Source organism: Vicugna pacos, chromosome 17 (assembly GCF_048564905.1).
Source record: "Vicugna pacos chromosome 17, VicPac4, whole genome shotgun sequence".
NCBI classification, from domain to species: Eukaryota; Metazoa; Chordata; class Mammalia; order Artiodactyla; family Camelidae; genus Vicugna; species Vicugna pacos.
This window is the reverse complement of record NC_133003.1, coordinates 7,836,002-7,852,345: the sequence shown is the minus strand read 5'-3', so window position 1 is coordinate 7,852,345 and position 16,344 is coordinate 7,836,002. Positions and strand designations below refer to the sequence as shown.

At 39.2% G+C, this 16,344-nt stretch overlaps 1 protein-coding gene across 5 annotated transcripts in view; it reads right to left on the bottom strand.

The window, feature by feature from the left end:
* The window catches only part of ZCWPW2 (zinc finger CW-type and PWWP domain containing 2), a 114,329-nt gene that overhangs the window by 15,877 nt on the left and 82,108 nt on the right, over nt 1-16,344 (bottom strand). For 4 of the 5 annotated variants that reach the window (XM_072940898.1, XM_072940896.1, XM_072940900.1 and 1 more), the window contains one exon: nt 13,372-13,442. In XM_072940898.1, coding sequence (XP_072796999.1) covers nt 13,372-13,442 — 71 coding nt within the window. The remainder of the gene's footprint in view (nt 1-13,371; nt 13,443-16,344) is intronic. The other variant, XM_031672673.2, reaches the window with a different exon arrangement.

The following is a 16,344-nucleotide window of genomic DNA, read 5'->3' as shown; positions in this document are numbered from 1 at the left end:
CCCTTTGTAAATAGGAAAATCGTAGTTATTACTATTAGGCATAGAAAGATGATTAATATCTAGTGTAATAGCTGAAATCTATAAAATAAACTCATTACTCACATTCCTATTGTATGTTATATCAATCATCACTTTTCTATCGATCAGTAACACTGGTTTTGATTTTAGTGGAATGAGATGAGGAAGGTGATGGTGAATAATAACCTAACGTCAAGAAGAAACCCGGATTCATCTTGTGTGCAGCTTGATGGTGGAGACACACGTGTCTCTGGATGAGATGAGTATAATCAACGAGATTGAAGAAAACTGCAGAACACAACCTTTTGTCCCAAACAACAAAGGACACTGCCTGTTCTTCATATGATTCGTAGGACTCAGGCTGAAGAGATTTTTGTTTCTTAACAAAAGAGCAATCACACTTTATAGAATTCTTTTTATTGCCTTCTGGCTCAAAGGTAAAATATAGACTAGAAAACTTGGAGAGTTATGGTTGAAAAGTTTTGAATTTCTGTGACACCGGATTTTAAGTATTACTAAACTCGAATTTCAAGTGAATTAATACTTTGAGTGAATTTTCAAATAAGCATGCATAGAGAAACAAAAATCAATACAATCTTCTATTATTAAACAGGGATATTTTTAAAAAATTTTACACGATACTTTGTGTTTTTTCATAATTAGGAGGAAAACAATTCTTAAACATTAAGAGAGAAAATTATTGACAAAGATGAATTTCTGTTTACCAAGTACCAAGTCTGTATATACCAAGTCTGTATTTTGAATTCCTTCAAGTCACTGGTTTGGATACCCACATCACTTCCACCTTCCAAAGCACCCTTCAGACCTGCAAGTCCCCAGAATGGCACTAACAGGTTCCCAGCAGCCCTGTGGATGGAAAAAGTGCCCTTTAAAAGCCGGCTGGCCAATACCTCGCCAACTACAAGCCCTGTGAGCCTGGAGAACAGCATGACCCTCACACTAGGATACTGTCCTTTTGAAGTGGGAAGAAAGGGGGCAGGGCGCAACCACTGAAGGAATGACACAGCAGCTGAGGACAGGACAAAGTGGCTAGAACCAAGATGGCGGAAGACTTGACTTCCAGTAGACCTTGAGCCTCATGGCGCACCCACAGGTGCCAAGACAGTTCCTAGGATGACCATAAAAGGTCAAAAAGTGGGTTAGGGGGCGATTCCTGGAAATCCTTGCCCTTTTCCCAAAGTAGTTGGAATAATCCTCCTACTCATTAGCATATGAAATTGCCAAGCCCATAAAACCTAACCAACTCAGCACCTTGCGGTTGCTCTCTCTCTCTCTCGCCTTCTGAGATGGCCGGCACTCTGCCTATGAAGTATGTTATCTCTCTAAATCAACTTGCTTTCACTCTACCATGCCTTGCTCTTGAATTCTTTTTTGCGTGAGGTAAGAACCTATTCTCTCACAACACTTCACCTCCAGGGAAGGAAAACAGAAGGGTTTCCAAGTCTGCTGCCCCAACCCCGGTGCACAGGTCCCCTCTATCCCCCAGCTCCTCCCACTCCCGCTGCCCATCTTAGGAAAACTACAAGGGGCTCAGTTTGGCTGAAGTCAGAGCTGTGAACTGAAAGTCAAACCAAAGAGGTAAAAAAAAAAAAGGTTAAGCAAATCTACAAGTCTCAAAGTAGACTTTTTAATTTAAGAAACAAATACAATCATCCACAGCAGAAAACAGTGACTTGAAATCAAGGGGTCTTTGCTTGCTCTCATAAATGGTATACAAAAGGCTTTGATATCAGCAATTAATTCACTTTGTCTAATTTTAATATTTTCCTACTAAGAGTTATCCTAGCGAATTCCTATAGCTTGTAATTCAAGATAAAAAAAGGAAATCTCTTGCAACCTAATCAGGCAGGTTTAGTTATTAAGTTACTAAAGAATGTCATGGTTAAAAATCACTCCCCTGGAAGGCTGTTTCATAACACTGCCTTTCAGTGGGGCAGAGTTTGAGAATAGGAAAATTGAAATTAATATGAAAAGAATTTTTTATGTTAAAGTTTCTACTGATGATTTAAAGGGATAAATGGACAGTCTTTAATATTAATGTATTTATTTATATGTATTTGAAGATGTAAATCATATCAAAAGAGGGCATTACATTTTAAAATTTTGGTTAGGAAGCTTTTTGGGGTGAGGCAAATGTTGCCTATTTTAATCTGGAATGGTAGTCACGTGGATACACACACGTCAGAAAAACATCAAAACTCTACATTTAAGATCTGTTCATTTCACCGTGTTCAAATTTTACCCCAATAAAAATGTTAATAAAAAGGTAAATCATACGAAAGAAAGCCACAGTAAGTAACAGTATAGAAAATGGCAAAATGATAACAGAATACCTGAATGATTCAAGTTAGGGGAACACTGGCATCTGGGAAGGGAATGATGCCCACAGAGTAAACTCCGAAAGGAGATTAAATGAGTTTTGAAGCCTGACTTTGACTCTTCTCAAGGGGTTCCTCTGCTTACTGTTCTTCCCTGAGATTCTGCTCTGCCTGTGGCTAGAAACCAGCAGTAGAGATCTTTTATAATCTTTATCTTGTGGGAAAATGCATATAAAGCTAAATGAATCAAGTGAGCTATAGTGTATGACTTCTGTATTAATAAGCAAACTTATTAATTAGCACAAATATCCAGACATCTAGTCATAAAGTGTAAGCAAGTTCTCCTGCAATTGGGCTAATGAAATTGCCCTGCTTATCATGAAGAATTTTTCCAAACTTTCGGGGAAAAATTTTTTTTCATTAGAAAATATAATAGCTTAAATTCCTCATACATACTTGTACAAATCAAGACAGTGGTCATTATTTTTGTCTATCAAGGTGGTTTAAGTTAAACTCTTGGTATTAAGAAAAATAAATTGTTAGAAAAAAGTTACCCATACATGCATACTTCCTTTGTATAAGCCAAAAGATTTAGAAAAAATTTAAAAAAAAAAACCTTTTCCAATTAGTAACAAATATGTGGGACAGTGGGATAGCCTTAATAGGTAAAACTCTACATGGAAAAAATTAAAGAAAAGTGATGAAGAGACAATTTCTGCTTCTACATGGGTGCACTTAGTATTATGAACGCATAATTTCTCTCCAAATTAGTACACAGATTTTCTACAATACCAATCATCGTGTCAACAGAATTTTTCTTGGGACTTGACTAAATATTTCTTAAGTTCATCTGTGTGTTGTTAAAACTATTTAATTTGTGCCTTTATTGGGGTTTCCACGGGAAAGGTAAGGTAGGGTAGGTAAACAGTTTTAAGACTGGCTACCGTGAATAATTCTGTAAGGCTTTGCTCAAGAGGGTGGTCTCTGGTTGGCTGGAACCCGGCCCTGGGCTGACTTAGGGCAGGGGAAATACCGGCTTGGGATTTGAGAATTTGATAAGAAGGTAGTTGAGGGGTGTGGGTTTGGAGTTGGGTGCTGCACATGAAACATGTACCCTGAGCCACCTCCAAGCATTAGCCAGCCTTGGGAGGGGGCAGGCCCTTCCCAGCCAAAAAGGTTTTTTTTTATGTTAAGACATCATAATATATAGAAAATACATATATATATATATATATATATATATATATATATATATATACATACAATCTGAAAAAGTAAAAAGACAAGAACTGTGAAAACAATTTTTGAAAAAGCAGAGTAATGAAGGATCACTAATGCACACATTAAAGAAAAGACAGAGAGACAGTAATTAAAGCAATTCGGAAGTCATTTTAAGATTAGATACAGGTACACCAGAAGTTAACACAACACTGCAAACTGACTACACTTCAACTAAGAAAAAAAGACTTAGATACATGGATAGATATGGAAATAGATGTTTTGACATGTAAAATGCCATATATTATATTATGAAGAAGGCATATTATGTATTATAAAGATGATAACAAAAGAAAAAGAGTAAAGAAGGGAAAATTATTTATTGGTCAATAAATGGTATTGGGACAAGCTGTTAGTGTAGGGGGGAAAAAGTATCTTTTGCCTCTACCCTTCTAAGTTCTCAGTTGGGGCCCCTGTAACGAAAGACAGATTCGAAAGAGAACAGCATTCAAATTTATCTAAGTTTTATGTGACAGGGAGGCCTTCATAAGGAAAGGAAGACTCGAAGAAGCAGTGAAAGCTGAGAGCTTTGAGGTCTGAGGAAGAGTGGAAAGTCGTGGGGAAATGGGACGGACAGGAAAGGGTACGAGCTGAGCGTAGCAGACTGCAGGGGACGGTAAGGCCTGACCTTTCACATTCCTCTCTGTGTCCTCCTGTCTTTGGATTCAAGGATGCTCCTTGTCTCTGTGTATACGGATGACACCTCCCACGTGAGGTTCTTATGACCTGCTTCAGGGGAAGGTCAGAAAGTCCTCCCTGCACTGTTTCACAAATTCCTTCAGCTTGAAATATTCACTACAGCAGGGTGCCACATTCTGGGGTGGCATGTCCTGACTCTTACCATTGGAAGGTTGCATGCAATTTTTTGCGCTCTGTCTTTGGACCACATGTAAAAATCAATCCACGCTTCTGTAATAACAGCTAACGATTATGAAGCTACTTCCTACGTTCCAGCACCGTGAGATGTGTGTTACACACGCTGTCAGAGCAAGTTTCATTTTGTCATATGTTCATTCTTCCCATTTGAGAGGAGATCGAGAGCTCAAGAGTTAAGCAGCTAAACTGAAGGTCACAGCACTGGCGGGTGACAGACCAGGGCTCTCTACGCTTCCTCATTCGTACTCACACCACTGCACCATTATTTATCAAGTCTGTACCATTATAAGCAACAAAATAAATGCAGAGCGCAAATGTAGACTTGACCACATACCAATATATAACTTCTGTATTTCCAGGGGGAAAAAAATGGAAAAGCACATAACATACTGGGAAAAGCATAACAGAAACTATGACAAAATTAATATTTTCATTATGAGTATATAAGGAGTTCATACAAATGTGTAAGAAAACATTACGAGCCCAGACACAGACAATCTACCGAAAGTCAAAGAAACGCGATTAAACCAACAGCAGCAGCAAAGTAAACTGGTAACAACCTCTTTATTATTCCTGTCAATGATGGTGGTTATTTGCATGCACTGCTGGAGAGAGCCTGACAACGTGGTAACAGGTTCCTATCCCTTCCCCAGGAATCCTTCTGCAGGGAAAACTGTCCTAAGGAAACGGCCCAACACGCGTGATGGAAGAGGAAGCCGTACTCATGAAGGTTCTCACCGAAGTATTACCAGTAGCGCAGGAGAAAGGTTACATGAATCATAACATACTCTTGTTTTCACGACAGAGCAGTCTTTTAAAGCATGTCTCAAAAGCCCTAGAGCCCTGAGAGAAAATATTTTACTATATACAACTACACCAAAAGAACTACAAAAAAAAAAACTGAAAAGGAAAACTGAAAACATGTTAACAAAGTATTATAGGGAGGATATAGCTCAGTGGCAGAGCATGTGCTTAGCATGCATGAGGTCCTGGGTTCAATCCCCAGTACCTCTATTAATAAACAAATAAATAAACCTAATTACCTCCCCCTACCAAAAAAAAAAAAAGAGTTCTAAAAAACAAACAAAGTATTAACAATCAATAATGAAAGACAGTATCTACAAATCAATCAAAGTAAAAAAAAGCCCATGGAAGAAATGAGCAAGTGTACGCATAGGCAGTTTTCAGAAGAAATATGTCCAATAAATGTATAAATAATGCTCTGCTCATTAAAGTAAAAGAATAAATACCAGCAAATTAAAATAAAAATGGTGCATTTTTCTCCTTTCAAATATTGGCAGATACGTAAAGATCGGTGATCTCTAAAGCTGGCAGGGGAGTGGGAAAAACACTGGTAGGTGTATTCAGGTATAACTGTTTTGCAGTGCAATTTGGCGATACTTAACTCAAATTTTTAATTTTTATTTTGAAATAATTTTAGATTTACAGAAAGTTGCATAAATAGCACAAGAGAACCCCTATGTATCCTTCACCCAGCCTCCCCTAATGTTAATATCTTATGCGTTGATGAAGCCAGGAAATTAACACTGCTACAAAACTATTAACTAAACACCTAATTCAGAGTCACCAGTTTTTCCCACTGATGTTCTTTTTCTGTTTCAGGATCCAAACTAGGATTTCATGTGACATTTAGTTACTATGCCTCCTTAGTCTCCTTCAATCTGCAGCAATTTCTCAGTCTTTCCTTGTATGGGAACAAATTGAAATGCTTACACACTATCCCCCAGCAAATCCACTTATAGGAATTATTTTGCTAAAATTTGTGCACAAATGTGCAAAAATGTTTCCACAAGGATCCTTATTTCTAGACTGTGAAACAGTAAAATGTTGGATGTGGGGCAATAAATGGGGAGGGAAAATGGCTCGCACTTTCCAGCTCACATGCTTTTGAATTCCTTAATTTTTTTTCCCTAGCATGTATTTGTTTCATAATTAAAGGAAAATAAGACAAATTATACAGAAACAAAGACTGTTAGTGTCTAGAAATAGCCAGCCAAGGCGGTCTGGACATTCCCTTATACTAATTGGGACTGCCATTGGTACAATAATGTGGGGGATTTTTTTTTTAATGGAAGGTGTTCAGCAATTTGGCATAATTTAAAATGCATCTAATGTAAACTATGGGCTTTGGCTGGTAATAATGTGCCCATGTTGGTTCACCGATTGTACCAAATATGCCTCACTGATGAGGGATGTGTGGGTGGGCAGGGCTACATGGGAACTCGGTATTTTCTGCTCAATTCTGCTGTAAACCTGAAACTGCTCTAAAAGAATAAAGTCTATTTTAAAAAATGCATCTATTCTTTGAAGTAAGCCCACTTCTAGTCATTTTTCCTGTAGAAATACTTCACAAATGTTTGAAGAGATTTCTGTACAATGCTGCTGCTGCATCTTGTAGTTTTGTAAACCTAAAGCCAACCTGAATGTCCAGGAGATTGCTCAGGAAATTAAGACACTTCCATAAAAAGCGCCATGCAGACTCTTAAGATACTGGTGGGTCTCTGACTTGGAAAGATGTCCACAATGTATTACTGAGTGAAAACAGTGGAGTTTAATTCATTCCACTTATGTTAATAAAGTATATGTACTTATAAATGTTATACTTTGTCTATTCATAAACATTTGTACATATAATACATATATTTATACACACAGAAAAAAATACATAAAAATATTAACTTTTTTCTTTTAGGGCTGAAATTACAGCTGGGAAAGGACTTGTAGCTTTAATTTTTTTTCTCACAATGCTACTTCTTTACTTTTAAAAAAAACTCTTAAAAGTTATAAAAATCACAAGACATGGAAAAGGTTTGTGATATATAAATGAAAACACTAATGGCATATTACTCAATGATTTAAAGTATACAAATAGACATGTATACAGAAATGACTAAAGCCAATACATTCAATTAATAAAAATTGGTTTAATTAAGGTGATGGATTTTGGATGATTTTTAAAATTTATCCTCCAAATATAATGTTATTATATTACTTTCAAAAAAATTGAATCATGATTAAAATGTGGGACCTACATTAAAAAAAAAGACATAAATAATCTTTATCTAATAGAAGTAAGATACTATTATATGTCTGAGAATTTTAAATATTCTTAAATCCTTACTTTCTACTTCTTTCTAAGGAGAAGTTAGGGAGAAAAGTATCAGCATTTATTAAATAAGCACCTTGGAAACCCAGTAACTACATGTAGTATCACTGCTTTTCATCCTAACCTTTACAGCAATCAGGCAAGTAATTACTATTGTTGTCAACTCAGACATTAGGTCAATGAGGTGCAAACTTGCCTGAAGTCACAACCAGGTAACAGAACTGGCTCTTGAAGTCAGATCTGACTCATTCTTAAGCCTGTACTCTTTCCACCATGCGATGCTGTTTCCTGAATCTATGTATAACATTTCCCAGAATCTGTAACGGGCAACACCGTTAGCTCCTCCGCCTGTCCTCCTGAGACGCTACTGTCTTATACTTTATTTACTTATTTCTATTTCTCTATTTCCAGAGCCATTGGACTTGGAGATTTACTCTGGTCTGCACAAATCCTCTGACATTCTGAAAGTACTTACTGTCGTAAACGTTCTACACTTCACGGAATATTAGAGCAGGAAGAGACTTAGATGTGCCCTACATCTTCCTCTTCTTTTCATCAGGTGGGACTCAGGGAGGTTAGTGTGACTTACTCAAGTCTCCTTCCTCCCGACTGCTGTCACTGCTGTCAGAGTGGCCAGGTGGGGACACCTGGACTATTCACCTCTCTCAACGGGTAGCCACGCAGCTGAAGGGGTCAAAGAGTGTGGCCACCGGAGTGGCACAGGCTTGACAAAGAGCATTCACACTTGACCCTGGAAGCCCGTTCTTGGTAGGCACTAAGGGAAGGTGTCCAAGGCGGCAACACTCTTACGTCTTGGTTCAAAGAGGTGGCAGCAACTGCTACTACAATTCGGCAAAGACGGACGCATAACTTTAACAACTTATTCCCCAGGGTCCTCCCACCACTCAAGGGAGGCAGGTGACACTGGGGCTAGCTTCGATCTACAATTTCACTTTGCAAGTCTATCCTATAAAATAATGACATCAGTATTTAAGGACATTTGTACAAGGATGTTCGCTAAAGCACTTCCTGTAGCCGTACCAAACCACACCTGCAACTTGCTCATCAATACAGCACTGGCTGACTTTAACTGTGATCTGTCTGCTACGGGATGCTATGCAAAAGGTTAACAACAGATCTGTATCTGTTAGTCTATGGAGTCAAATCTATAGAATAACGTACATAATAAGATCTCATTGTTGTAAAAACACAACAATCACAAAACATTTATACATGTGCCTACACAAATGTGTTTACATAAATAAGTAAGTATTTATATACATAAATAAAATATGGACTATTAAGATTTGCAGCCCAGGGTGAAAGGGTGTGGAGGCAATTACACTTCTTCACCATCCATCATTACACTGTGTTTTGGGCAGGGGTGAACTTCCCTACACTTACTTGCTTTATTCGTGAACCAGAGATGATAATGAATATCTCTTGAATGTTGTGGGAGTGAAAATAACTTACGCATAATGCCCAGCACTTAGCAGACATTTCATACATCACACTAATATTATTATCTTTTTCTTTCATACCAAGAGCTTGTTTTGGTCCAGCAATAGTGTTTTATATAAAATACTTCTGTCTTTAAAAAATACTGTGTTCAGTATCCACAGATCCAAAATCAACAGAAAAATAAAAGCTACCTTCTTAAGCTCAACTCACTCAAACTCTAATGGGGCTAGCTCCCTAATATTTTAACAGGAACCAAGGAAAACTAATTCAGATTAAATAAAAGTACCGAAGGAGCGCAGTGTGGCTCTGGCAACTTCTCTAAACATAAATGATCTCCTTTGTAAGACGGTGATGAAAATGTTTACTCTGCTTCCCTCCCAAGGGTCTGAAGAGAAAGACGATGCTTGTGGAAATGCTCAGTAATCTGAAAGTACCATACAAATGAAGTATTGTTTTAAAGCTAAGACTGTGCCCATTCATAAGCATGAAGTTCAAGATTATTTAAGAGTCAAATATACAAAGTGATTTAGATACTAAAAAAAGATACAAGAAAGTGATTTTGTACCTCAAAGAAGTGACTTGGAAAGCCAGAGAACTGTCAAAGGGAGCTGTGGGATGTGGACCAGCAGAACAGCACACCCACCTGGCTCTGACACCCACTCTGTCACTGGGTATGTCTGGGGCGGTGTCCTTGTGAGAACTACTATGGTAATCCGTTTCCCACTGGTATTGTCGGGGTCAGAGAGGCGGTATGTTAGTGCTTCTCAGTCATATCACACTTAATGACCCCCTTTTGTAACAAATACTTTGAAACTTATTGTTCCCTAACTTGAAATGAAGCTCTTAGAGCACTAACTGTAACCGAGGATCCAGGCTCCGGAGCTTCCTCCTTTGAGCAAAGCCTCAGCCCTCAGCCCTCTTATCAGCAACCTCTTTGAAAACCTTCCCTGCGCCCTGGCCCGCTGAGCAGCTGCGTTCTGCTCCTTCCCTTTGCTCCCGGGTCTGGCCACGTTACTAAACTTGGCCAATGGAATGAGCGGCTTCGTGCTTTCTCATTCAGCAGCTCATCCGCAGTTACTGCTTCCCATGGGCCAGAAGGCGGATGTGCAGATGAAGTCAAGTTCTGACCTTACAGGAGAGGACCACACCCTAGGGGCTGGCATAACAGTAAGACAGAGGAACTTGGGACTCTGGATGATCTTGTGGGGCAAGGCCTCCTCCCACCCTGGATTGCTTGCCCACCTTCGGTCATGCATGTGATGAAGAGATGAACTTCCATCTCGTCTGACACACTGCAGTTTGGTGTCTCCCTGTTCTATGATCGTAGTCTTTATTCTAATTAATACATCTGGTTGCATGAATAATTTCAAAAAACTGTAAGAGTCATATAAAAAAGAAGTAAAAGAAAATATACTTAAAATAAATAAAATGACCTTTTTTGGTTTTTTTTTTTTATTTGGGGGGGGATTAGGTTTATTTCTGTAATTCTTTAATGGCGGTACTCAGGACAGAACCCAGGACCTTGCGCCTGCTAGGCATGCGCTCCACCACTGAGCTATACCCTCCCCCAGCATGGATTTTTATATGTATATGCTTGGGAGCAGCTCCATTTGAGGACACGAGCCATCAGATAAGTGTCAGTCATCCCGGTCACGATATAAGTGAGCCAGGAGGGTCAAAGTCATGCTGCACAGGATCTGTGGGACCAAGTACCAGCGGAAGCAGTGGCGGACACGAGAAGAGACACACGTCTAGTAAAAGGTCAGGCACTGGTGTATGTTGAGAGAGAAGAGATTAATCTTAAATGGAAGAAATAATATTCCAAGGTAAATTACAGACTGAATGTAGAAAATGAGAATGATATTCTCCCAAATGAGCTTGGCAAAGTAACTCCCAGGAGGGAGAAATAATTCTCTGTGCTATGACTCGGATTTGACTGTGGGGTGACTGGCTAACAAAATTCACAGAAAAATACAGCTCCTTTCTTGAAATCATACAACATATCGGTGCGTACACTCAGTCTCCAGTACGTGAAAAGGACTTGACCATAACTTCCAACAGGTGAGGAAGAGTATCTTGATAAATTGGAAAAAGAAGCAACAATGTGGAAAAGAAGCAACAGTAAGGAATTTTAAGATAGACTTTCGAGGACAGTATCAGAGTAAGACAGGAAAATAACAGGCTATCCAAAAATAATTTCAATATGTAATGTTTTTAACATAGATTTCTTATCATCATCCTAAAATATTTTAAAAATATAAAGGGTAGCAATACTATAAAATATTTCTAAATGTTTATCTTTAAAAATTCAATGCAATCAATATATTCCATGTGTCTGTTAAATTAATAATATTTTATTTTAAGACTATTAAAAGGCATCTCAAATTTCCTTTTATGTATTTGTAAATGTTTTCCTTGGTTTCTCAGTAATTGCACTTCTAACAGCTAAATATATGGTTGAAAATGGTACAATGTATTGAGTAGAAAATAAGTAAATTATTCAATAATTTCAAGAACAGTATGTTTATTCCATTTCAGCTGTCTTCTCCATAATAAGTCTTCTAAATTCCTTGGCTTTTTGCCTAATGTATTATATAGTTCAGTTTTTTTTAATATTAAATCACTATATGATTGTATTTGTAGTTTGTTGAATCCAGCAGGACATTCAAAAGGACAAATGTTGGACATTTTTCGTTATTCAGTCCTGTTCCATGCACTGCAAGACATCTAGTGTCCTTAGCTTCTGTCCAATAAAATGCCCATATTCCCCCAAATTACCTTACCCCAAAACGCTTCCACAAATTCCTAGAACAACTCATAGGGCAGTGTCTCTCACAGTATCTGGGGTAAAGGACCAGTTACCCACCCTCCAAGCTGTCCAAGATCTATACTCTTTTATTAAAAAAAAAAGTTACTAGAAAAAAATGAAATAAAAAACAAAGACATACAAAATATATGTTTCATTTTATTACACTCAGTGGACAAGAACGACTCTGCCAAATTAGCAGCCCAATTTCTGAGTGGTTCCTCTCAGTTTCTGCTCTTATCTCACTGCAGACCAACAGTTTACAGACCAGCTCTGGTCCAGGGGCCACACTGTGAACATCACTGTCCTAGAGATGGCACTGCCTTTGCTGAAAATCACTAGTAAAAATAAAGCGACACATAGAAATGTTAGTTACCATCGTCATAATTTTTATGCTAAATATCCTTTTGCAGAGACTGAAATAAACAATTCCATCCACACTGACAGCCCTGCACTGCTTCACGCACTCCTGCCTAGATCGTCAGACAAACGCACAAGTCCTATCCCCTTCCTTGTTTAAAGGGCAACCTTGTCTTCTATGCTACTGAATTCCTCTCTGCAAAGGTGCATCAACACAGCCAGAGAAAAGTCCCGATTCCTTTTAGAGGCCAAAAGTAAAAGGAGAAAACAAAATCTGATTTTTAAAGGACTCACAAAATACACACATGCAGAACACGAAACGATGCTCAGCTCGCTGCCTGTTCACCTGCTGGTCCACACTCAGCATCCTTTTCCTCAATGCCCACATCCCACTCGCCCTTCCGTGGGCCCACTCCAGCCCCACCCCGCCCCTCAGCACAGGAAGAGCCACAGGACAGGCCTCCCTTTCTCCCACGATTCTTCTTCTTATGACACCAGTATAGCATCTGTCCAGAAGAATTTGTTTTAAGCACTGACTCCTTCCCTTTTCAGTGGTGTCCTGTTAGGAATATTGTCACTTGAGAAAACCGTCAAGGTTCATCTTATCCCAATCACGGTTTTGACGGTAAGTACAGTGAAACGTCTCTCTGCATACAATATATGGAATGACATGTTAAATTTTAAGCATCTCTTTAAAATGCTATTGACTTTATAAATTTTCATGAAAGAGTCATACAAATGTCTGATGTTTAACATTACACTGAAGTCCATACTAAGCTGTGACTTTTAATTATTTGAATTTTCCATGAAGATTGTTTGCCCACATTACAATAACACAGTATACAAAACATTTTACTATATGAAAATATGTACATGAAATGTAATTCAAATGAAAACAACTATTTATTTGTTAAGTTCAAATTTTCTGCTGTTCTGATATCTGATAATTCTGTAACAGTGATGTAAGTAACCATAAATATTACATTTCTAGTGTCAACCACACTAACATTTGCAAGAAAAAATTGATGTATCACTTTGGTTTTAAATATTAATTTAATTTTCTTTTAAACACAGTATTAATCAAACTGAATTTGAAGTCTGTATACCTTTTCAATAAAGCACGATCTTACCCTTTTCTTGGCCACCACAGCAACTCTGCCATCTGCTTTGGATTTGTCTGTAAGATAATAAAGTAGAGCTGCTTCAGAAAAGTGCCTACACTCCTGCCCAAGTAAACGCAACATGACGCAATTAGAATTCCCTACTTGTTCCCACCGTGAGATGTGTCTTCAGTGGGCCTTTCGATCAAAATGCTAACAAACTCGGCTCCCAGAGTTGAGTACAACAAAGTAATCCAAAAGTAAGAACATCAGGGATTCGAATGTATCCTTATTTGATAAACCTCCTCCTTTAAATCTGATTGGCGGGTTGGATGTCCTCAAGTGAGCATCCAGTGTATCTCATTTCTACATTCTGGTCAGCTTGTGTGATCGTGAGCATGAAGGGTCTGGAATTCAATCTCAGCCACCTCTATCTGCACATCTGCTACATGCCAGACATGGAATAAAGACTTTACAGAGACAATATCTTATTTAATCCTCACGACCGTCTTGCAAGGTGTGTACTCCACCCTCACTCGATAGCCCAAAGTGGTGCAGCGGGGCACGTCCATCTGACTGCAGGTCCCTAACTGTCCTTATGTCTGCAGCCTCCTCTGGGGCCCTCGGAGCTGCCAACAGTGCCTCAGAGAAAGACTCAGCAAGAATGAAGACTATAATCAAACAGAACACAGCTGACCTGAACAACGTGGGGGTTAAGAGCGTGGACCCCTTGTGCAGTCAAAAATTCAAGGATAACTTTTGACTCCCCTAAAACTCAACTACCAGTAGCCTCCTGTTAACTGGAAACCTTACCAATAACATAAACTGTCAATTAACACACATTTTGCAGGTTATATGTATACTGTATTCTTACAATAAGGTAAGCGAGAGAAAAGAAAATGTATTAAGCAAATCATAAGAAAGAGAAAAAACATTTATAGTACTCCACTGTATATATCAATGCTGTGAGTTTACATGATTTGTTTACAAGGTCTGTCAGGACCTACGTCAGTATTGTCTTCTATGATCTAAACACTGCAGATGTTACATGTATTACTAACACTAGACAGCAAAAATGAAAAGATAATGTGAAAAAGAAATTCATGTTTATTTATAGGTATAATGATTCACACACTGATAATAAAGCAGCAGCTACATGACTGCTTTATGGAGGCCCAGGGTAACGGGCAGGATTGCATCACGGGAGCCCAGCCTACACACTGAAGAATGCATCATTATCAAATTTTTAGGGCACACAGTACTACGGGCATTTTATAAGACAGTCCGGGAAACACGTTAAATTTTTTAAAAACCACTCACCTGTGATGATTGGCTGATACGGTTTCTCCAATTACGAGAGACAGAGATGTACTGTAGGGTAATGTAATTCTTTGAAAGCAAAGTTGTAAAACAGTAAGAAAGCTAACAGGATGAATTTCATGTAAGTATCACTCACCCTGTGCCTCCGTAAGGATATGCTTACACCGACTTCATCACGGGTCTTGGACACAATGTTCTACAGGATGTTGATGACAACGATGCTGCCACAAAAAGCCCCATGCAGCTATTCGATGTACATGAAGACACGCCCATAATACGCAGCAGATAAGGTTACTAACTGTCCGGCATGGTGACTCTTCGCTATTCATTAAGTAGAAGTGGGTCATCATAAAGGTCTTCATCCTCGCCGTCTTCAAGTTGAGGAGGTGGAGGGGGAGGAGGAGAAGGAGTGGGTGCTAGAGACAGACGAGGTGGAGGGGGTGGAAGGGGAGACAGGGAGACAGGCACACTCCATGTAGCTTTGCAAATATTCATCTTACTTTCTTCTGACTTTTTTTTTGCTTGTTTCTCCAAAAATGTTTCTCTATGGTACGTTGTTTTTCCACTGTTTGCTTTAGTTTCAGTGCCTGTATCACAGAAGGATCCGTGTCATAAAAGAAGTCAGAAGCAGACTTGAATATTTAGAACCCTTCTACCAGACTGTCTAATGTCAGTCTGTTACTGGCACTGCTCCCTCCACATCTTCTTCCTCATCATCTGGCGCTGGTTTGGAAGCACTCATCTGTTAATTCCTCTGGCGTGGTGTCTATTAGCTCTTAAATTTCTCCAAGATTCGTATCTTGAAACTTCACACCCCTTCCTTTATTTTGGCCATATTCACAGTCACTTTCATGATTTCCTTGACTGGTTCCGTCGTGAATCCTGTGAAGTCACGCACAACATCTGGTAACAGTTTTCTCCAGCAGGAATTTACCGTTTGGGGCTTGATGGCTTTCAGGGCTTTTCTAGTAACAACGGCGTCATCAATGGCATAATCCCTTCAGTCTTCCATGATGTTCTGTCTACCAGGATTCTCCTCCACAGCATTAGCAATCCCTTCCAATCCCTACCATGTGTAATGAGCCTTCAAGGTCCTCTGACCCCTGATCTAGAGACTGAATCAGAGACACTGTGTTTGGGGGCAGGCAGACCACTCCGACCCCTTCGGTGTTGAACTCATGGGGTTCTGGGTGGCCAAGGGCACTGTCTAATATTAAAAGAGCTTTAAAAGGCAGTCCCCTACTGGCAAGGAGCTTCCTGACTTCAGGGACAGAGCACTGATGAAGCCAGTCCAGAAAAAGGCTTCTTGTTGCCCAACCATAAGACTGGCAGCTGGTGTTTATCTTCTCCCTTCAAGGCTTCGGGGGTTAGCAGCTTTATGGATGAGGGCAGTCCTGACCATAAACCCGACTGCATTTGCACGAAGCCAAAGAGTTAGCCTGTCGCTTCCTGTCTTAAATCCTCGTGCTGGTTTCTCTTTCTTACTAACAAATGTCCTTTGTGGCATTTTGTTTTTCCCAGAACAGGGCACTTTGTTTGCATTAAAAAAACCTTTTCAGGCAGATATCCTTTCTCTTCAGTGACTTTCTTAATGGTGTCTGGGGACCTTGTCTCCTGCCTCTTGGTCAGCAGAAGCTGTTTTTCCTGTTATCGTGACAT